The sequence below is a fragment of the Dasypus novemcinctus genome, chromosome 10 (genome assembly GCF_030445035.2).
Source record: "Dasypus novemcinctus isolate mDasNov1 chromosome 10, mDasNov1.1.hap2, whole genome shotgun sequence".
Taxonomy (NCBI): Eukaryota; Metazoa; Chordata; class Mammalia; order Cingulata; family Dasypodidae; genus Dasypus; species Dasypus novemcinctus.
This window is the reverse complement of record NC_080682.1, coordinates 16158822-16182856: the sequence shown is the minus strand read 5'-3', so window position 1 is coordinate 16182856 and position 24035 is coordinate 16158822. Positions and strand designations below refer to the sequence as shown.

The window sequence follows — 24035 nt, the reverse complement described above, 5'->3', positions numbered from 1 at the left end:
GGATGTGGAGAAACAGAAACACTCCTTCACTGTTGGTGGAACTGTAAAATGGTACAACCTCTGTGGAAGGTGATCTGGCAATTCCTCAGGAAACTAAATATATGACCCAGCAATCCTGCTACTAGGAATATATTCAGAAGAACTGAAAGCAAGGGCATGCACAGATATTTGCACACTGATGTTCATAGCAGCATTATTCACAATTGCTAAAAGATGGAAACAACCTAAGTGTCTGTCAACTAACAAATGGATAAACAAGATGTGATATATTCACATGGTAGAATATTATTCAGCTATGAGAAGAAATCAATTGGGGAAGCACTTGTGACAACATGGAGGAAATTTGAGAATATTATGTTGAGTGAAAGTAAGGCAAGCCCAAAAGGACAAACATTGTATGGTCTTACTAATAGGAACTAAATACAATGAGTAGACTTATGGAGTTGGACTAGGAAGGTTGGTGGGAAATGAAATGTGGGTTAAGAATGGGGAGAAGATGCTGGATGCATGTGGAATGTTTAATAAAGTCAAATGTAAATATGTGGTAATGGTTGGATTTTATGGTAACACATTAAATGAGTATAACAAGCGCTGTTGATTTACATATATGATTGTGACTGAAACATGTAGTCTAGGAAGATTAATGTTAGTTCAACTGCTGGAGGATAATATTGGGAATGTATAACAATGATTTTGGAAGTAGATGAGTATTATGGTTAGTAATATAAATACAGGAATGTTCTACTATAGAGTGTTAAGAATGTGGTGATATATGGGAAAATATAACCAATGTAATTTATGGATTATAATTAGCAACAATATTGTAATATTTTTGTAGCAAAAGCAAAGTTGGTACTATATTAATTCTAAAGGTAAAAAAAAGAACATGGGGTTTGTTTTTGTGAGATATGAATACAATTAAGCATTAAAAATTTTTTTTCATTAAAGGGAGATCTTGACTATGTCATTTAATTAATCTGTGCTCATCTATGTCTTTCTGAACAGAAAATGAACAACTGAGTTAGCAGTTTGAAATAGATGAGATAAAAGTGTCTGAAAAATAACTTTTAGAAGTAATGTTTCCATAACTTGATAATACCTGAGCATTCAGTTCCCCTAGGCACTTGGGTGGCCTAAGAAGTCACAGTTCTCAAAGCTTTGTCAAATGCTACTTTATTTGGACCCCTGATTTTGGCACTGGAGTAATCAGGTTCAGAAGGTAGAAAAAAGTCTTTCTCTGAATATACATAAGGTTGGTGATTTTCAAAAAGATGTTTTTATTTCCTCTTTATAGTTTCCATATTTTCCAAAATTTAAAAAATTTTGTCAGCAAAAATACAACACACATTCCTGGAAATTGTGGAATTGGGAATAGTGATTTGTAAATGAAGTCAACTGGCTGTGACACTGGGTATAAAGTTACCTCAAGCAGACCAGGCTTCTGCAACATCCTGTGTTTTTCAGGTGTGCTTGTTTGGGAATTGAAATCATGAAGGATTCTGTGGCATTAAAATTGTTTCTCCTTTTGTGGGAGATTTTGGCTTTTTCTGAGCAAGAGTCAGGTATGAGAGATAACTCTCATGTTTCGTTGTTTGTTTGAAGGCATAGTTCCTTAGAGGTTGCTGAGCCTTGTGCTCTTTGCTATTTTGAGTAGAAGTGATTTGTCATTCTATTTTTATGACTTTTCTGTATTGTTTCTCTTTTTTGCCCTCTATCGCCTCCTCAAAGTGGGGTGATTTGTCTGTTTTATCCTTAGGCTTAGGAAAGAGTTATTTTAAAAGCCTAGATGTAGGCTTTTCCATTGTTTAGCTATTTGTCCCATAGACCCCACCTGAACAAAAAGATTACTTAAGATTTCATCTTGCTTTTCCATTTCCCAACCTGTTCTCCTATTGTGGCTGTTTGATTTTATTTATGAATTCCAAAAAAGAGATTTGATTACATTTGTAAACTGGTCTGTTTCTCTGGGCATGATATTCTTTGATTGTATTAGATTCAGTTGAGATGCCTCTGAATTAAATTATGTTAAGATTAGGGCTTTGATTTGACCACATCATTCAGGCCTGCAGGGTTGAGTCCCTTGGTGTGTGGACACTCACACAGAAAAAGAGAGCTCATTAGACACAGCAGAGACTCCAGGAAGAGAGATGAGCTTGATATTTTACAGCTGAGCTTGTGAAGAGAAGAGAGCAGCTGAGCCCAGAAAGAAATGAACCCTGGAGAGAGAGATGAGCCTTATGTTAGCCTACAGCTCAGATCAGAAGAAGCTGGGACCTCAGAGCCTTAAGAGGAAGAAGGAAGGCTGAACCCTCACAGACATCACCCACTATTTTGTTTTAACACATGGCAAATGACTTTGGGTGAGAAAACCTCTTATGGTATCTATTATTGGACTCTTTAGGGCCTTGTGACTGTAAGCTTCTACCCCAAATAAATACCCTTTATAAAAGACAATAGAGTTCTGGTACTTCGCATGAGCTCCCCTTTGGATGACTAATATACCTATTCATAATCCAGTCACCTCTCTCCAGACATCACTTGCTTCTTCCTAAATGACTGAGGATGGTTCTAAATCAGGATGGGAAACAAAGCTCTTAATCTAAGTCATAAAGTTGTTATATTTTAATATTGTTTTATTTGAAATCCATTTATTTGTTTATATGTCCTATATGTGGCTTATTTTACAATAATCTTTCTTACCTAAGCTATATTTTTTCATTATTAAAAAGTCACTGGATAGAATTACTAGATAGAAAGTAAACTTAGCAGTTTATTTCTACTATTTCCTTACTACAAAAATATAGTTAAGGATTATTTTTATATATAGGATATGTCTTCACATATTTGTTGAAAAACTGTCTTAGATATGTTCCTGCAGTAGAATTAATGGAGAAAACACCATTGTAGCAGCACAGCTGTGGATACTGTTTTGAGTTGGCTATCAGATATACAAGAAACAAATAAGCTTTAATGTAAGACTACATTTAGTTTATTTATAGAAGGATTGAGGTCCAAAGATACAGATACAAAGGCTTTCATCTCATTGGGAGGTGCAGCAGTTGCCTGAGTATATAGTTTCCTTTCTCCTTCACCCCACATGGGATTTATATGGCTGCCACAAACAAGTGCCTGAAGCTATGGAGAAATCGCAGCTTTAATATCCCACCATCATTTACACTGTTCTAGTCATGAAGACCCAAGACCTGCACACCAACTCATGGCTTCCTCAAACCCAGGAACAGTTGTGTACAGTAACAAGGGAAATTTGAGCTTCTACAATTAGCTTAACTCTTTAGTTTTTAAGGAAAACTGTACTGGGTAAAGACAGATTGTTCAGAGGTGGGTCCTGACCTGATGTTAATTCTTTGCTCACAACTATTATGACTTCATCTAAGCAACCACATTGCATCTCTCATGGTGTCCTAGGAGGTATTATTTTTTTTCCCCAAGAAAGGCTATGTTCAGACTTTCTCTGAGTGTCCTCTATGTCAAAATTGCTATATGAATCTTTCTGTTTTTGATTCTTTCAACAATGTTAGTAGGGTGTACTTCCTCTGTGTTCATGGCTGTGTTTGGATCAATCCTTTTTAGTAAAAATCACTTTTTACATTCTGATGAAGTGTCTCTGGGAACTGACTGTCCTTTTAACCAACATAACTAAGAAAGCATATGAGTTTGTCCTGCCACCAAGTGTGGGATTCAGAAAGTGGTAAGAGCTGTGACCATCTCAAATAATTAACTAAACCCTAGATCTTTCCTTTCAGTGGTACTTTGCTTAGATTTGGTTCAAGATAAGTGCCATCAAGGTCAAAAATAAAATGTCCACTTTTATGATACCTGGTGTGATGGTTTGAAGCTGAATCTATCCCAGAAAAGTATGTTCTTAAATCTAATACATTCTTATGGGTGTAAATCCATTGTAAGTAGGACCTTTTGATGTGGTTATTTCAGTTAAGATGTGTCCCACCTCAGTCAGTATGGATCTTAATCCTAACATGACTTTAAAATGCTGTTTGACCTAATGTAAGGGGGAAATGGAAAGGAGAAATGAGTTTATATGGCTATGAGTCTCTAAAAAAGAGTCTGGAGGTTGTCAGAAGGATTGCCCTTATGCACACCTGAGCAGAGTCTCAGAGACAGATAAAGTAGATACAACCCCAGGTATTGGTACTTTTGAGGGCTAAAGAGACCCACGGGTTCTATGGCCATGGCAGATGGGGTTCACTGCCATGTCAGTTGGCCCTTCTTTGGAGCTGGTGTTTCTGCATGATGGAACTGGACTCAGATGGGATCTCTTTTCACAAGACTTTCATGCTACTTTACTGGAATTGTAGTTGGTGTTGGGGTTTAAGATATAATTAGGGGATTTGAATCTCTGGACTGACAATATGATAGCCACGCCCTGAACCTCAACAGACTTCAACTCCTACACTCTGATTTATTGGACTTACCCCACTCAGCTAACATGGAGTTGAAGAATGTCAACTGCCACACCATGGAGCTTAGAGTGCCTACAACTGAAAGCAGGAGGATTGCATCCAGTATCCATGTGGAATCTAAGCCCCCTCTTGACATAAATGTGCAATGGACACAACCAATCCAATGTCCATAGAGAAAATGTGGCATTGGTGTGGGAAGGGTGGCCAGGGTGGCTGCTGGGTGCGGGGAACGGGAGGAAGAGATGAGATGGGGAGGTGTTTTTGGGACTTGGAGTTGTCCTGGATGGTGCTTCACGGACAATTATGGGACATTGTAGATCCCCCCAGGGCCCACTGGATGGAACATGGGAGAATGTGGGCTATGATGTGGACCATTAACTATGAGGTGCAGCGATGCCCAGAGATGTACTTACCAAATGCAATGGATGTGTCATGATGATGGGAGAGAGTGTTGCTGTGGGGGGAGTGGGGGGTGGGGGCGGTGGGGTTGAATGGGACTTCATATTTTTTGAATGTAATATTTTTAAAAAATGAATAAAAAATTACCATAAAAAATAAATAAATAATAAATAAATAAATAAAATAAGCAAGATTTTAAACCAAAAAAAAAAAAAAAAAATGAAATTAGACAGAGGAAGAGAAAGCCACAGAAGAAAGAAACTGAAATGGAACCCAGAAAAGAAGGAAGAGACCAGGAGATGCTGCAATGTGCCCTGCTATGACAGAGGAACCAAGGATCATTGGCAGCCAGCCCCAGAATGCTGCAATTCTCAGGGAGAAAGCATGACCTGGATGACACCTTGATTTGGACTTTCTTTTAGTTTCAAAACCATAAGCTAATAAATTCCCACTGTTTAAGTTGGCCCATTTCATGGTATTTACCTGAGCAGCCTAGGAAATGAAAACTTGGGCTTGTAACTTTTAGGATGGAAAGACCATTGGGACTAGAAACTTGGCCCTGAAGAGCTCATAGCCTATAGGGGAGTTCTTTTGACATATTTTATGAGGACTTCTCAAGCATTCTTAAGTCTACTTTAGTAATAACAACTACTGTAATCTCAAAACACTTTAAAGAAGGCATCATTATCACTTTTTATGTTAAGAAATAGGTTCAAATGGCTAACAGGTTACTACAGGTCATGTAGTGCCACAGGTCAGGAAGGATTGAAACCTAGATATTAGCACATTGGGATTTTTTTTGGTCTTTATTTATTTTTTTAATGTTACATTAAAAAATATGAGGTCCCCATATATCCCCCAGCCCCTCACCCCACTCCTCCCATAACAACAACCTCCTCCATCATCATGGGACATTCATTGCACTTGGTGAATACATCTCTGAGCACTGTTGCATCACATGGTCAATGGTCCACATTATAGTTTACACTCTCCCCCAGTCCATCCAGTGGGCCATGGGAGGACATACAGTGTCTAGTAACTGTCCCTGCAGTACTACCCAGGACAGCTCCAAGTCCTGAAAATGCCCCCACATCATGCCTCTTCTTCCCACTCCCTACCCTCAGCAGCTACCACGGCCACTTTCTCCAAATCAATGCTACATTTTCTCCAATTACTAATCACAATAGTTCATGACTAGAATATCAGTAAGTCCACTCTAATCCATACTCTATTCCTCCATTCTGTGGACAGCAAATTGGGATTTATATTCTTCCTTTGAAGAACATGGCATTGAGAAAAGGATGGGTAGTAATGTATGTAGAGAGAAAATATGAGAATTCAGTGGAAGGAAAGATCCAAGGTCTGGCATAGAGGTGTATTTGTTAGAATAGTATTTATGATTTTTCCCTCTATGCCCCTGAGTGAGATTGGCCTGTAATTGTCCTTTCTCATACAACTCTTGTCAAGGTTTAGAATAAATTGGGTAAGCCTGAAACTTTTTGATCTTTGTATCCTCAATAGAACTTGGTAGTAATCTTCCTGCATCTTTTATTTTTTCTTCATGTTTAAATAGCTAGTATGAAAATGAGTACAGATGAATTGTCTAAGGTAACAGAACTAGAGAGCAGGAGAGCTGGGGAGTGAGCTCAGGTTTTCTGACAGCTTCCAGACTATTCAACATGAAACTTTTGTGTGGGATGAAAAGTGGACTTTACATTTAATATGCAGTGGTTTTACAAAATGAATTCAAAAGAAGTATATTTATAGGAAAATTAAGTGGAGAATAACTCAAATATTTATTTAGAGATTTGTGTGTGTTTATGCAAGCAATTCTAATTTCCTTCAACATGCTACTTCACAGGCACAAAATTTACTATTTGACCTCTTTCTAGAAGTTTGCTTATTTCTAATTTCTCCTCTACTTTTTTCTTATTTTGTATTTTTTATCTTTTTTTAAAGATACATAGATCACACAAAATGTTACATTAAAAAATGTAAGAGGTTCCCATATATCCACACTCCCCACCCCATCCCCACTCCTCCCACATCAACAACCTCTTTCATCAGTAATGGCACATTCATTGCATTTGATGAATACATTTTGGAACACTGCTACACAGCATGGGATTATAGTTCACATTGTAGTTTGTACTCTGTCCCAGTCCATTCAGTGGTTATGGCAGGACATATGATGTCCTGCATCTGTCACTGCAATACCATTCAGGACAACTCCCAAGTCCTGAAAATACCCCCATATCACATCTCTTCTTCCCTCTCCCTGCCATCAGCAACTCCCATGGCCACTATCTCCACATCAATGATACAGTTTCTTCCATTGCTAGAGTCACAATAATTCTAGAGTAGAATACCAATAAGTCCACTCTAATCCATATTTTATTCCTCCATCCTGAGGACCCTGAGATGGCAATGCCAACTCCATCTCTAGATTTCACATGACTGATGGATGGGATTCTTCTGCTTGCATCTGTAGACTCTCTTGGTTCCCTGGTGTAGTGGTTGACAATCCCCGCCTCCCTATTGGCTGACATGGACATGTTCAATAAACTGGACATGTTCAATAAACCCAGCCAGCCCACAGTCAGTCCTGAGGTTCAAGTCTCCCAATCATACCAACCCTAGCACCAATCAAAGGCTCAAAAAGTGACAGAAAATGTGTGTGTAGAGAGGTCACATTTGAGTCCAACTCTATCACACTCAGGAGCATAAATTCCACAGTAGGCCCTACTGGCAAGGCACTGAACTCCAGAGCCATCTGTCATGACCATAGGACCTGGGTGTCCCTGTAGCCTTCCGGAGCACCACTACATGGGGTTAAATCTACTTTGGTTGCCTCTGAGATCCTTCTGAAATGTGCATAAGTGGTACCCCTCTGATGACCTCCTAACTCACTTTGAAGTCTCTTAGTCATATAAACTCATTTGTTTTTACCATTTCCCCCTTTTATTCAATGTCTTTTTCTAGTTGCATCACCTGCTGTTTCTTGGTAGAAATCCCTCTGCACCAGGGAGTCTCATCCCCAGGAGTCATGTCCCACGTTGGGGGAAAGTAATGCATTTACCTGCTGAGTTTGGCTTAGAAAATGGCCACATTTGAGTAACGTGGATACTCTCAGAAGGCAACTCTTAGGCATCCTGCAGCTCTAGGCCTAGTTGAAATTTCAAGCACATAGGTTCATAAGCATCATCATCAGTATCAAGGACCCATCATTGGACCATCTGTCTTCACTGGTCTTTGCCCTTACATTTGGGATATTGTTGCTGCTCTATTGGGGAGTGTGACAGAGTTCTCCAGAATGGGAACTCAGCACTCCTTCATTTGTCATGTGAAACTCTATCCATTATGTCAATACCCAACGAACATCCAAACGTATCTATATACCCTATATGCATGCCCTAGAGAACTCCCTCCCACCCATGCATATCCCATCAATGACACCCCCATTAGTGCTCCTCCCCTGCCCTTTACTGGCCATTTTTATATCTTCCTTGGAGAAATATCTATTGGATATCTTGCTTATATTTAATTGAATTGCCTTTTTTATCATTGAATTGTAAGAGTTCTTTATTTTTGAATACAATTCCCTTATCAGATATATGAATAGAAAATATTCTCTGGGTTGTTTTTACACTTTCTTGATATATTATTTGTACAGAAGCTTTAAATTTTGATGAAATTCAGATTATCTATTTTTCTTTTTGCCACTTTTGCTTTTGGTGTCCTATCTAAGAATTGATTTTGCTTAATCCAAGATCAAGATTTATGCCTTTTTATTCTTCTAAGAGTTTTATAATTTTCACTCTTATGTATAGGTCTTTCATCCATTTTGAGTTAATTTCAGGATATTGTGTGAAGTTGGAGCCAATTTCATTCTTGTTCATGTGAATATCCAGTTGTTCCAGCATCATTTGTTGAAAAGACTATTCTTTTTCCATTGAATTATCTAGGCATCTTCCTAGAAAATCATTGATCCTAAATGTATGTATTTATTCCTGGATTCTCAATTGATTGCATTTTATATCCATCTTTAGTCCACTACTATATTATATTGATTACTTTAGCTTTGTTGTAAGTTTTGAAATTGGCAGTGTGAGTCCTCCAACTTTGTTCTTTTTCAAGATTGTTTCGGTTATTCTGGATTCCTTGCATTTCTGTATGACTTTTAGGATTTACTTGACAATTTCCATAAAATATACTGCTGGAATTTTGATAGGTTTTACATTGAATTTGTAGATTATTTTGAGGCTGTTGCCATCTAGACACTATTAATTGTTTTGATCCATTAACAAGATGTCTTTCCATTTATTTAGAGCTTGTTAAACGTTTTTTCTTTGATATTTTGTACTTTTCAGTGTGTCTTACAATGAAATTAATTCCTAACTATTTTACTTGATGTTATTATAAGTGGAATTGTTTTCTTGATTTCATTTCTGGATTGTTCATTGCCAACTGTGATGGCTAATTTCATGTGTCAACTTGGATAGGTTATACCGTCCAGTTGTTTGGTCACACAAGCACTGGTCTGGTTGTTACTGTGAGAGTGCTTTATGAATTTAAATCAGTAGTCAGTTTATTACATCTGTGGTTGATTACATTTATAATCAACAAAGGAGATTGCCTTCAATTTTATTCAATCAATTGAAGGACTTAAAGGGAGAACTGATGACTTCAGCAACCAGAAAAGAAAATTTTCTATGTTAGCCAGTGAACTTCTGGGGAATTAATTGTCACTTCTTCAGAGTTCCCAACTTGTGGCTTTTCCTGGGGGAATTCAGTATCACCAACTTGCAGCCAGCCCTATAGAATTTGGACTTGTGAATAGCCATGGTTGCATGAGCCAATTCCTATAGTAAATCTTTTAATATTTACATTGGTATATATATCCTGTTGGTTAAGTTTCTCTGGAGAACTCTGATGCACTAATGTATAGAAATCTAACACACTTGTGTAACCAATATATTTTTATCTTTTGACATTCTATCCTGCAACCTTGATTAATTTGTTTATTAATTCTAATAGTTTCTTTATGGATTCCTTACAATTTTCTGCATACAAGATAATGTAATCTTTGAATAGAGATGGCTTTGCATCTTCTTTTTTTCAGCCTGGATGCCTTTAATTTCATTTCCTTGCTAATTGCCCTGGCTAGAACTTCCATTGTAATGTTGAACAGAAGTGGCAAGAGTTGTTTCTGGTCATGAGGGAAAGATTTCAGTCTTTCACCATTATGTATGGTGTTAGCTGTGGTTTTTTTGTAGATGCCCTTTATTAGAGGAAGATCACATCTATTCTTAGTTTGAGTGTTTTGTTTTTTTTATCATGAAGAACATTGACTTTTATCAATTACTTTGTTCTAGTCTATTGTGATGAGCATGTGATTTTAAATTTTTATTCTGTTAGCATGGTGTAATATATTGATTGGCTTTTGTATATAAAACCAACCTAACATGTTCCTGGAATAAATGCTACTTAGTCAAGGTTTATAATGGCTTATATGTGGCTGGATTGTATTGTATTATTTTGTTGAGATTTTTTTTTGTCTCTATTCACAAGGCATACTGATTTTTAAAAAAGATTTATTTATTTATTTATTCATTTCTCTCCCCTTCACCCCCACCTCCGTTGTCTCTTCTCTGTGTCTATTTGCTGTGTCTTCTTCTTTGTCCGCTTCTATTGTTGTCAGCAGCATGGGAATCTTTGTTTCTTTTTGTTGCATCATCTTGTTGTGTCAGCTCTCCATGTGTGTGGCACCATTCCTGAGTAGGCTGCACTTTCTTTTGAGCTAGGCAGCTCTCCTTACGGGGTGCAGTCCTTACGCGTGGGGCTCCCCTACGTGGGGGACACCCCTGTGTGGCAGGGAACTCCTTGCATGTACCAGCACTGCACATGGGCCAGCTCCACATGGGTCAAGGAGGTCCTGGGTTTGAACCACAGACCTCCCATGTGGTAGACGGACGCCCTATCCACCGGGCCAAGTCTGCTGCCCATATTGATCTTTATTTTCTTTTTTTGTGTGTGATGTCTTTGGTTTTGGTAACTGGGTAATAGTTTCCTAGAATAAGCTGAGTAGTGTTCCTTCCTCTTCTAATTTTTTGAAAGACTTTGTGAGAGATTGGTGTTAATTATACTTAAGGTGTTGTGCACAACAGTAGCCTTTTAGACCATGACTTTTCTTTATGGGTAATTTTTTTAAATTACAAATTCAATCTCTTAATTTACCTGCTATATATAGGTTTATTTAGATTTTCTATTTCTTTTTAGTCAGTTTTCGAAATGTGAGTCTTTCTAGAAATTTGAATAGTTCATATACGTTATCTAATTTGTTGACATACAATATTATTCATTATCTTTCTTATTTCTGTAAGGTTGGTAGTATTATCCTCTATATTATTCCTGAATTTAGTAATTTGAGTGCTCTCTGTTTTATTCTTGGTCAGTCTAGCTAAAGTTATGTTAATATTGTTGATCTTTTCAAAGAACCAGCTTTTGGTTTTATTTTTCTCTATTCTCTGTTTCATCTATTTTCTGTAATCTTTATTATCTCCTTCCTTCTGCTAGCCTTGGCTTGGTTTGCCTTTTGCCTAAAAAAAATTTTTTTTGAGGTACCAGTACCAGGATTAAACCTGGGACCTCATATGTGGGAAACTGTCACTCAACCACTGAACCACCTTGACTCCCTTGAGTTTGTTTTTTTTTTTTTTGTTCATTTTCTTGTTTGTCTTTGTTTTTAGGAGGTCCCAGGCATGGAACCCAGGACCTCCCATGTGGGAAGGAGGCTCTCAACTGCTTAAGCCACATCTTCTCCCTGCCTAAAATTTTAAAGCAGAAATTTAAGTTATTGTTTTGAGATCTTTCCTTCCCAATATAGTCTTTCAGAATTATAAATTTTATTACAGGCACTGCTTTATGAGCATCTCATAAATTTTGATTGTTGTGTTCTTTTTTTAAACTCAAATATCCAATTTCCCTTGTGATTTACTTTTTTTTAAACAAATTTTTGAACTAAGATTTATTGCAAACTTATTATTGGCCAGGCACTGTACATTTATTAATATGTATAAAGCATAGATCTATCCAAATCAATGGGATTCAATGTAATCACATATTTGTGCATTCCTCACTTCAGTTATTCTTAGAGCACTTTCATTATTCCAATAATAATAATAATAAACAAAAAACAAACCAAAAAACCTCATCACTTCTCAATCTCTCTATGCTTCCCCTGCCTTATGTAGCTGCTATTCTTTCTCCTTTTCTTTAATACATGAGTGTGAATTTAACATATTTCCTTCTGCAAATAAGTTCTAATTTCATTCCATTATGGTTGGGGGACATACATTGTATGATTTTAAAGTCATTTTAGTTGAATGAGACTTGTTTTATGGCATAACATATGTTCTAAACTGGAGATTGTTCTGTGTGTGCTTGAGAAGAATGTGTGCTCTACTTTTGTTGGGTAGAGTGTTCTATAGGTGGCTGTTAGATGTAATTATTTTAAAGTATTATTCAAGACTTCTTTTTCCTTGTTGATATTCTATTTTTTCTAGCCATTTTGAAAAGTGGGGTAGTGAAATCTCCAACTATTAATATTAAATTGTCCTCTACTCCCTTTAATTCTGTCACTTTTTGATTCATGCTCACTTGTTAGGTACATATATATTTATAATTGTTATATTTTTTTGACTGATTGATCCCTTTTATCATTATGAAATGTCCCATTTTATTTCTGGTAACAGTTTTTGTTTTAAAGTCTATTTTGCCTGATGTCAGCTGCTATGCTGTTGCTTTAATGATATATCTTTCTTTATCCTTTTAATTTCAACCTATTTTTTCTGAATCTCAAATCTGTCTATAATAGATAATATATGTTTGCATCATCTTAAAAAATCTATTATGAAAACTCAGATTTTTTATTGGAGTTTTTAATCCATTTACCTCTAAGGTAATTATTGATAGAAGGGATTTACTCCTCACATTTTGCTATTTATTTTCTATATGTCTTCTATCTTTTTTTTGTCCCTATATTCCTCCATTACTGCCTTCTTTCATGGAAAGCACGTATCTTTAGTATAACTTTATATCCCTTCACTTATGTATTTTGAGTTATTTAGTGGTTGCCATGGAGATTATAATCAATTTATGACAATCGAATTCAAATCAAAACCAACTTAATTACAATAGTATACAAAAATTTGCTTCTATATAGCTACACTGTTTTGTTCCTACTTTGAGTTGTTGTTATACAAATTTCATCTTCATACATTATAAGCCCTTCAACACAGTTTCATGATTATTGCTTTATGGAATTGTCTTTTAAATCAGAGATCAGAAAGAAGAGTATTCCAAACAACAAAAATATGGAGGCAGGCTAAGATGGCATCTGAGTGAGTACACCTCATAATCTCTCCTGCAGAGTGGCTGAGTAGGGTTGGAATCCTGCTGGACAGGGCTGTTTCGGGTGTTTGCAGGGCAGGAGGTGTCTGTACATCGATTTGGCAGGATGGTGCCAGAGGAGATTCTTGTAAGAGGTAGAATTTTGGGTCTCTTTCACGGAGGTCAGGGTTGAGAGTGGGACCCTTCCCCCTGAGGCCGGCAGCCTGGTGGCAGGGATTCCTGAAGGCTTTGCTGTGCTGGGAAGTTCCCAAGCCCTGAGCAGGCTGTTTTGGTGGCTTGCAGGGTGGGAGGTGTCTGGAAGTGGATTTGGTGAGACAGTGATGGAAGAGATTCTTGTGAGAGGTGTAATTTTCGGTTTCTGACTCAGAGGTCAGAGGTTCTGGCTGGAGCCCCTCCCCCTAGGGCTGGCAATCCGTCTGTGGTGGTCCCTGAACTCTTTGTAGTGCAGCAGTGCCCCCAGCAGGTTGTTTCAGGGGCTTGCAGGGCAGGAGGTATCTGGATGTCGATTTGGTGAGACAGTGACGGAAGAGATTCTTGCAAGAGGTAGAACTTTCAGTTTCTGACATGGAGGTCAGAAGTTCCAGGTGGAGCCCCTCCCCCTAGGGCTGGCAGCCTGTCTGCAGCAGGCCCTGAACTCTTTGTAGTGCAGTGGCACCCCCAGCAGGATGTTTCAGGGGCTTGCAGGGCAGGAGGTGTCTGGATGTCAATTTGGTGAGACAGCGACAGAAGAGAATCTTGTGAGAGGTGGAATTTTGGGTTTCTGATATGGAGGTCAGAGGTTGTTGGTGGGACCCCTCCCCCTAGGGATCCCAGCTGCGGGGATCTCTGAAGGCTGTGTTGCACTGTGGTGATCCCAGGCCCCCTGTTAACTGGATGAATGGTTCCCAGGTCTGTGTCCCCTAAACCCTGGTGGCCCATGCTCCAGAGACTCACACACCTGAGTCTGCAATATCATAGACTCCCCATCCCTGAATCCACCGTGCCCTGAGGTCCATCTGAGATCCTTGATTACCCTAGCCCTCGGTGTTTGTGTTTTTTTTTCTTTTTTCTTTTTCTTTTTGTCTTGGTTGCTAATATTGCATTGTCTCCTGGTCTTTTCTCCCATTTTATCCCCCAAGGTCCTTTTTCATTTAGTTTTTTTTTTCTCCTTTTCATTTTCTTGCTTGTTTCCCTTCCTTTTCCTTGCCCACCCCTTTTTATTCTTCTCCTTTTTTTCTTTTCTCTCTTTTTCTTATTTTATTTTCTTTATATAATAGGTGCTGCAGGGAGCGCTTCACATTTGCTGTGTTTCCTCATCCTCCATTTCCTCTTTTCTGTGTGAATTGATTTTGGCCACCTACACTATCTCCTTTCCCCCACATCTTGCTATCCTCCATCATCTACAGTTTCTCTTACATTCCACCTCCCTTTCTTTGGCCCCCTAATTGTCTGACTTTTAATTTCTAATACCTTTGTTCTGTTTTCTGTCACTTATCCACTCTTGATATTATTGCCTTTCTTAACTCTTTCCCTGTCTCATGAAAACACTGGCTTTTTAATTCATACTATATTCCTCCCCAAATTCAGTTGAATGTCTCATTATAGGTACTCTACTTACTGCTATAACTGTACACAACTTAAATGAGTCTAATATCCATTCTCCCATATCTCACATTGTTGCTTTGTTAACATTTATTACCAATACTACTTTATATATTTTCTTTTCTTACTCATTTTTTTTCCCAGGCCCTAATATTTTCCTTCAAAGTGAGCTTAGCCAGCAACAAGAAAATAGAGTAAGAAGAACAAAGTGACAAAGAGAAGAAATAACACTTATGCAAGAACAACAACTAATTCATCCCCAAGACTAGACAAAGAAGCTAAGGAACTGATTAAACCCATCAAGATAAAGTGATGACCAGACAACAACAAAAAACTACAAACCAAACCCATAATCAGGAAAACAAGGCTGAATCCAATGAACAAACTAAAAACCAGGAAGGTGAGTAGAACATTGGACAAGTAATTAAAGATCTCAAAACACATATTAGAGACCAACTTAATGAAGTAAAGGAAGAGAATAATAATTTGAAGAAAAGACTTGGAGAGGAAATTGCAGACAAACACAAAAAGATAACAGATATGAAGGGGATGAACACCACTGATGAAGAAATAAAAAATACACTCTCAGCAAATAGCAGCAGATTAGAAGAGGCAGAGGAGAGAATTAGTGATGTAGAAGACAGTACATCTGAAGTCAAACAGATAGTAGAACTGATCAATAAAAAGATAGAAAAAATCCAACCAGGACTTAGGGACCTGAATGACAATGCAAAATGCACAAACATATGTATTATAGGCATCCCAGAAGGAGAAGAGAAGGGAAAGGGGACAGAAGGGGTGTTGGAGGAAATAATGGCTGAAAACTTCACAAATCTACTGAGAGAGATGGATGCACATATCCAGGAAGCACAATGCACCCCAAACACCATACATCCCAACAGGCCCACCCCAAGACATATACTTGTCAAATTACCCAATGCTCAAGACAAAGAGAAAATTCTAAAAGCAGCAAGAGAAAAGAAAATCATAACATACAAGGGAGGCTCCATAAGATTAAGTGCTGATTTCTCATCTGAAACCATGGAGGCAAGAAGGCAGTGGTATGATACAGTCAAGGTACTAAAAGGAAAAAATTTCCAACCAAGAATACTCTACCCAGCTAAACTAGTATTCAAAAATGATGGAGAGTTTAAATTATTCACAGATAAACAGATTGAAAGATTAGCCAACAAGAACCCTGCCCTTCAAGAAATACTAAAGGGAGTTCTGCAGGAAGAAAGGAAAAAACAGGACAGGCAGAGTTGGAGGAGAGTGTAAGAGCAACAAAAAAGACAATAAGAGAAGGAAAAAACAAACAAAATACGACAAACACAAGTCCAAACAAAATATGGCTAACATAAATAATTCCTTGAAAGTAATAACACTGAATGACAATGGATTAAACTCACCTGTCAAAAGATTCAGACTGGGAGAATGGATACGGAAATATGACCCATCTATATGCTGTCTACAAGAAACACATCTTAGATGCAGGGATTCATGGAGGTTGAAAGTGAATGGTTGGAAAACAATCTTACAAGCAAACAATAACCAAAAAAAGGCAGGAGTAGCTATATTAATATCAGACAAAATAGACTTTAAATGTGAAATGATTGTGAGAGACAAAGAAGGATACTACATATTAGTGAAAGGGACACTCTCGCAAGAAAAACGAACAATCATAAATATTTGTGCTCCTAACAAGGATGCCTCCAAATACATGAGGCAAACACTGGAAAAATTAAGTGAAAGAATAGCTGCCCCTACAATTATAATGGGAGATTTTAATACACCACTATCAACTTTGGACAGAACATCTCAAAAGAGAATCAATAAAGAAACAAAAACTTTGAACAGTATATTAGAGGAGCTGGATCTACAGGATATATATTTTTCTCAAGTGCACATGGATCATTCTCCAAGAGAGACCATATGCTAGGTCACAAAGAAAGGCTCAATGAATTCAGAAAGATCAAAATCATACAAAATAATATCTCTGACCACAGTGGAATGAAGCTGGAAATCTGCAAGGGCCAGAGGACCAGATTTCACACCAAGATATGGAAATTAAACAGCACACTCTTAGAAAAACAGTGGGTCAAAGAGGAAATCTCAAAATAAATTAATAACTACCTTGAAACTAATGAAAATGATAACACAACATACCAAAACTTATGGGAAGCAGCAAAAGCAGTACTGAGAGGGAAATTTATAGTCATAAATTCATACATCAAAAAAGAAGAAAGAGCAAAAATTGATGAACTAACTGTACATTTGGAGGAATTAGTAAAAAAACAACAAAGTAACCCCACAGGAAGAAGAAAGAAAAAAAGAACAAAGATAAGAGCAGAACTAAGTGAAATAGAAAATAAGAAAGCACTTGAAAAGATAAACAAAACCAAGAGATGGTTCTTTGAGAAGACCAATATAATTGACAAACCCTTAGTTAGACTAACAAAGAAAAAAAGAGAGAAGATGCAAATACACAAAATAAGAAATGAGAAAGGAGATATCACCACTGACCCCACAGAAATAAAGACTATTATAAGAAGATACTTTGAAAAACTATATTCCAAAAAAATGACAATTCAGAGGAAATGGACAAATTCCTAGAAACACATAAGCAGCCGATATTGATGAAAGAAGAAATTGATGATCTCAACAAACCAATCACAAGTAAAGAGATAGAATCAGTCATTAAAAACCTCCCAACTAAGAAGAGCCCAGGGCCAGATGGCTTCACAGGTGAATTCTACAAAACATTCCGGAAAGAACTAACACCAATCCTGCTGAAACTCTTCCAAAGAATTGAAACAGAAGGAACATTACCTAACTCATTCTATGATGCCAACATTAACCTAGTACCAAAGCCAAACAAAGACACCACAAGAAAGGAAAATTACAGACCAATTTCTCTAATGAACCTAGATGCAAATATCTTCAATAAAATACTTGCTAACTGTATTCAACAACACATTAAATGAACTATACACCATGACCAAGTGGGATTCATTCTGGGTATGCAAGGATGGTTCAACATAAGAAAATCAATCAATATAATACACCATATAAACAGACTGAAGGGGGAAAAAAATCACATGATTATATCTATAGATGCAGAAAAAGCATTTGACAAAATACAGAACACTTTCTTGATAAAAACACTGCAAAAGATTGGAATACAAGGGAATTTTTTGAACATGATAAAGAGTATATATAAAAAACCCACAGCCAACATCATTTACAATGCTGAAATCCTAAAATCCTTCCCTCTAAGATCAGGAACAAGACAAGGATGCCCACTCTCACCTCTTGTATTTAACATTGTCTTAGAAGTACTCGCTTGAGCACTGAGGCAAGAACCAGATATAAAAGGCATTCAAATTGGAAAGAAAGAAGTCAAAATTTCATTATTTGCAGATAACATGATCCTATACATAGAAAACCCTGAGAGGTCTACAACAAAGCTTCTAGAACTCATAAATGAGTTTAGTAAAGTTACAGGTTATAAGATTGATGTACAAAAATGAGTAGTATTTCTGTACACCAATAATGAGCAAGCGCAGGAGGAAATCAAGAAACAAATACCATTTACAATATTAAATAATAAAATCAAATACCTAGGAATAAATTTAACTAAAGACATAAAAAACTTATACACAGAGAGCTACACAAGAATTTTCAAGGAAATCAAAGAAGACCTAAATAAATGGAAGCATATTCCTTGTTCATGGATAGGAAGAGTAAATATTATTAAGATGTTTATCCTACCAAAACTGATCTCCACATTCAATGCATTTCCTATAAAAATCAACACAACATTCTTCAAGGAACTAGAAAAACTAGCTATGAAATTTATTTGGAAAGGAAAGTGGCTCCGAATAGTCAAAAACTTATTGAAAAAGAAAAACGAAATTGGAGGAATCACACTACCTGACTTCAAAACATCCTACAAAGCTACAGTAGTGAAAAGAGCATGGTACTGGCACAAGGAGAGACACACAGACCAATGGAACCTAATTGAGAGTTCTTATATAGATCCTCATATATATAGTCATATAATATTTGATAAAGCCACCAAACCCTCTCAACTGGGTGAGAAAGTCCTATTCAACAAATGGTGCCTGGAGAACTGGATATCCATACGTAAAAGAATGAAAGAGGATTACCATCTTACACCTTATACAAAAATCAACTCAAGATGGACCAAAGACCTAAATATAAGAGCCAAGACCATAAAGACTTTGGAAAGCATGTAGGGAAGCATATACAAGACCTTGTAATAGGAAATGGCTTCATGAACTTCAAACCAAAAGCACGAGCAGCAAAATAACAAATAGATAAATGGGACTTCCTCAAAATTAAAGTCTTCTGCACCTCAAAGGAGTTTGTCAAGAAAGTGAAAAGAGAGCCTACACAATGGGAGAAAATATTTGGTAACCATGTATCTGATATGACACTTATAACCTGCATATATAAAGAACTCCTATATCTTGAAAATAAAGAGATAAACGACCCATTTAAAAAATGGGAAAAAGATTTAAACAGATACTTCTCCAAAGAAGAAATACAAATGGCTAAAAAGCACATCAAACAATGCTCCAAATCTCTAGCTGTCAGGGAAATGCAAATCAAAACTACAATGAGATACCATCTTACTCCCATAAGATTGGCAGCTATGAAAAAAACAGAAGACTACAAATGCTGGAGAGGATGTGGAGGAATGGGAACACTCATCCACTGCTGGTGGGCATGCAGAGGATCCAGCCATTCTGGAGGACATTTTGGCAGTTTCTCAAAAAACTAGCCATAGATTTGCCATATGACCCAGCAATTCCACTACTGGGTATATACCCAATAGAAGTGAAAACAAGGACACAAACCGATATATGCACACCAATGTTCATAGCAGCATTGTTCACTACTGCCAAAAGTTGGAATCAACCCAAATGCCCATCAACAGATGAATGGATAAATAAAATGTGGTATATACATACAATGGAATACTACTCAGCTTTAAGAACAAATACACTACAAACACAACTTGATAACATTGGTGAATCTTGAGAACCTTATGTTGAGTGAAGCAACCCAGGCATTGAAGGACAAATACTACATGACCTCAATGATCTGAAATAAGTAAACCAAGCTGCCTCAGAGAGCTAGAGACTGGATGATTGGCTTACAGGAAATTGGAGGGTAGAGGAAGGATGTAAGCTGACATCTACATGGGGGAAATCTATGATAAGCTGGAGGTAAGTATTTGTACAAGGAAGGGATAAATTAGGGGCACAGGGTTACCTTTGGGTGGGGCTATGCAGGCTTGAGGGGGGGCTAGGAATGGGAGGATGGGTAATATTGCCCAAGAAATTGGGGGGAGGGTGGGGCAACATATGCACATAGGAGATTGTCAGGTATTTGGTTGAGAATATAATGCTGAGAAAACTTTTTCAAAAATATAATAAGGAATGTTATCTGTTTAAGATGCTTAAAGGGGATAATGTGATGCAGGAGAGGCTCCTAGGGAATATGTGAATGCTCATTTTGCCATAGTGGGCTATATCATTGGATAGAGACCCATATAATGAGAGTGAAGATATACCCACATCCTGGGGAGGACAGATGCCCTCAAATAGAGAGAACTGTATCTCTCAAGAGAAATGGTGGCTCCCAGTGCATTAGGGCAGTTGAGCATGTCAAGCCCTCAACACTGTTGCAAGTATCTTGGAACATGGCCCTTCAAGAAATGAAGATTGACTGTCACTGTGGGCCCTAAGAGGAGGGGGAAAGAGGTATTGAATAGATGGAACCAATGTAACTGTGAGGTCAATAGAAGTGTTCCACAAGAGTACGCAAGGATGTATATAAGACATGTTAAATTACACCAAAAATATATAGGGGCAGATAGGCTAAAATGTAAATCATAATGTAAAACATAAGATAACAAAAAATTTAGAAAATTGTATAGTCTAAAATATAAACCACAATGTAAACCCAAATGTTACCTTTTTTGAAAGCTATTGTCTCAATATCTGCACATAAGTTTCAGTAAATATTGTATGAATATGTAAAAAGATTATTGCTGTGGAAGGGAAAAGGTGTTATGTTGGATATGGGGGAGTACTGTATATTGTATATATGAATTACTGTGATCCAAGACTCTTGTGAAGATAAGCCTAATAATTAGAAAAAAGAAAAGAAAAAGATAGGATGTAGACACTGAGGAAAAGACGAAAGTAGTTGCCTTGCCAATTTGCATACAGGGCAACACTTATTGCAGTGATGGAAGGCAAAACATCAAAAACAAAGCTTTTTCATTTTTTAGTTTTTTGATACCCCAATTTATTTTTACCGTAATTTTTCCAAATTAATATGTATTCTATATCTAACCTTTATACTCATTGATATATTCCATTTTACTATTAATGGAACCTGGTGATATATTGGGCTTCACTTTTCAGGATGTTTTGGATCACAGAGAGCTTCAACAATGGCAGGGTAGGAATACTGGTGTGGGATGTTATTGACAGGGGACACATGGTTGGCAGGGAGTTCTACAGGGCATATATCCAGGGTACATAAAATGTTTGGATATTTTCATAGTGAATACAATTAAAAACAACAACTGAGAGAGTGCTGAGTTCTTAGCCAGGGGAGCTCTATCACAGTCCCTAAAGGAACAGCAACAATCCTCCAAGTGCAATGGCGAAGACCAAATAAGAATGAAAGTCCAACAATGAGCCCTTGATACTAATGAGTATGCTTGTGAGCCTGTGTACCTGAAATAAGAACAAGGCCTAGAGCTGCAGGATGCCTAAGAGTTACGTCCTGAGAGCCTCCGCATTGCTCAAATGTGGCCAGTCTTGAAGCCAAACTCAGCATGTAAATGCGTTGCCTTTCCCCCTGCATTGGTCATGACTCCTGGGGATGAGCCTCCCTGGTGCTGAGGGATTACTACCAAGTACCAGCTGATGATGTAACTAGAAAATGACTTTTAATAAAAGGGTCAACTTGGACAAGCAGAATGTCTCAGTCTACATATAACACCAGGAGTTAAAGATGCTTTTTGACCTGAATCAAGGGGGAAATGGAAAGGACAAATGAGTTTATATGGCTATGAGTCTCCAAAAAGAGTTGGGAGGTTATCAGAGGGGTTGCCCTTATGCACACCTCAGCAGAGTCCCAGAGACAGATAAAGTAGATACAACCCCAGGTATTGGTTCTTCTGAGGGCTACAGAGACCCACAGGTTCTATGGTCATGGCAGATGGAGTACAGTGCCATATCAGTTGGCCCTTCTTTGGAGCTTGTGTATCTGTGTGATGGAGCTGGACTCAGATGTAATCTTTTTTCACAAGCCTCTCCTGTTACTTTTACCAGAACTGTGGTTGGTGCTGGGGTTTAATATATACCCAGGCAACCTGATTTTCTGGACTGACCATATGATAGCCAGGCCCTGAGCCTCAACAGATTTCAGCTCCTACACTCTGGATTATTGGACTTACCCCACTCAGCTAACATGGAGGTGAAGAAGGTCAACCACCACACGATGGAGCCAAGAATGCCTATAACTGAAAGCAGGAGGATTGCATCCAGCATCCGTGTGGAATCTAAGCCCCCTCTTGATATAGATGTGGAGTTGACACAATCATTCCAAGGTCCACAGGATAGAGGAAAAGATTATGGATTAGAGTGGACCTACTGATATTCTATTCATGAACTGTTGTGATTAGCAATCGAAGAAAATGTGGCATTGGTGTGGAGAAAGTGGCCATGGTGGCTGCTGGGGGTGGGGAATGTGAGGAAGAGATGAGATGTGGAGGTGTTTTTGCGACTTGGAGTTGTCCTGGCTGATGCTGCAGGGGTTACTGGACATCGTATGTCCTCCCATGGCCCACTGGGGGACTGTGGGAGAGTGTGGGCTATGATGTGGACCACTGACCATGAGGTGCAGCAGTGCTCAGAGATGTATTCACCAAATGCAATGAAAGTCTCATGATGATGGAGGAGATTGTTGCTATAGGGGGAGGAGTCGGGTGAGGGGTATATTAAAAAAATAAAGACAAAAATAAAAAATATGCATCTATATTGTCATTTATTCTTTTTATATTACACTACAGCTTTAATTTTTTGATTGAGCTGATGAATATTTTAGTTTTGATCATGTAATCTCACTCCTGTAATTCATAGCAGTATGTCTTTATGTATCAATGAAAGTATATTGTCATTTATATTTATCTTTGTAGTTACCTTTACCAGTTCTATTTATTTCTTCATGTAAATTTGAGCTACTATTTTGTCCTTTAGTTTCAGCTGGAAGGACTACCTTTAGTATTAATATTGTCCTGCCAGTCTGCTAGTGACAAATCATTTATTTTTATCAGGAAATGTCTTAATTGTGCCTTAATTTTTGGATTGGTTTTAATTTTTTTTTTTTTAATGAAAAAATTTTTTTTTTGTCAGCAATAGAATTGTTGGTTAATAGTCTTAGCACTTTGAGTAGGTTGTCACACTGCCTTCTGGCCTCCATAGTTTGGAATGCGAAATCTTACTGAAGATTCCTTTTGTGTGATGAGTCACTTCTCTTCTCCTACTTTCAAGATTCTTTTTGTCTTTCAGCAGTTTGATTATGATGCATCTAGGTGTGGATCTCTTTCATTTTATCCTGCTTGGAAGTTGTTGAGTTTTTTAGATGTGTATATTAATATTATTCATAAAATTTTGGGGCATTTTGGGGCCATTATTTCTTCAAATATTCTTTTGCCCTTTCTCTCCCCTTCTTCTGGAACTGCCATCATGAAATATGTTAGTGTGCTCAATGGTGTCCCACAGGTCTCTGAGGCTCTATTCACATTTCTTCATTCTGTTTCTTTATGTTCCTCAGACTGGACAATATTAACTGACCTATTTTTAGGTTCTCTAATTCTTTCTTCTACCAACTCAAATCTGTTGTTGAGCCTCTCTAGCGGATTTTCCATTTCAGTTTTTGTACTTTTTAATTCCAGCATTTCATTTATTTATCTTATTTGATGATTTCTATCTCTTTATTGATCTTTTCTTATTTGGTGAGACACCATTCACTTGCATTCTTTCCTTTGGTTCTTTAGACATGCTTTCCTTTAATTCCTTGCACTTATTAATAATTGTTGATTTAAAGTCTTTTTGTCTAATAAGCCCAACATGTTGGCTTCCACAAGTCAGTTTT

General features: G+C 37.5%; 1 protein-coding gene across 1 annotated transcript in view; it reads left to right on the top strand.

Moving 5' to 3' along the window:
- The first annotated feature begins 3562 nt into the window (after positions 1-3562).
- The window catches only part of OOSP3 (oocyte secreted protein family member 3), a 30650-nt gene continuing 10177 nt past the window's right edge, over positions 3563-24035 (top strand). Inside the window, 3 exon segments of the mRNA XM_058306193.1 lie at positions 3563-3643; positions 3645-3675; positions 3678-3709. Of these exon segments, the coding sequence (XP_058162176.1) occupies positions 3563-3643; positions 3645-3675; positions 3678-3709 (144 nt within the window).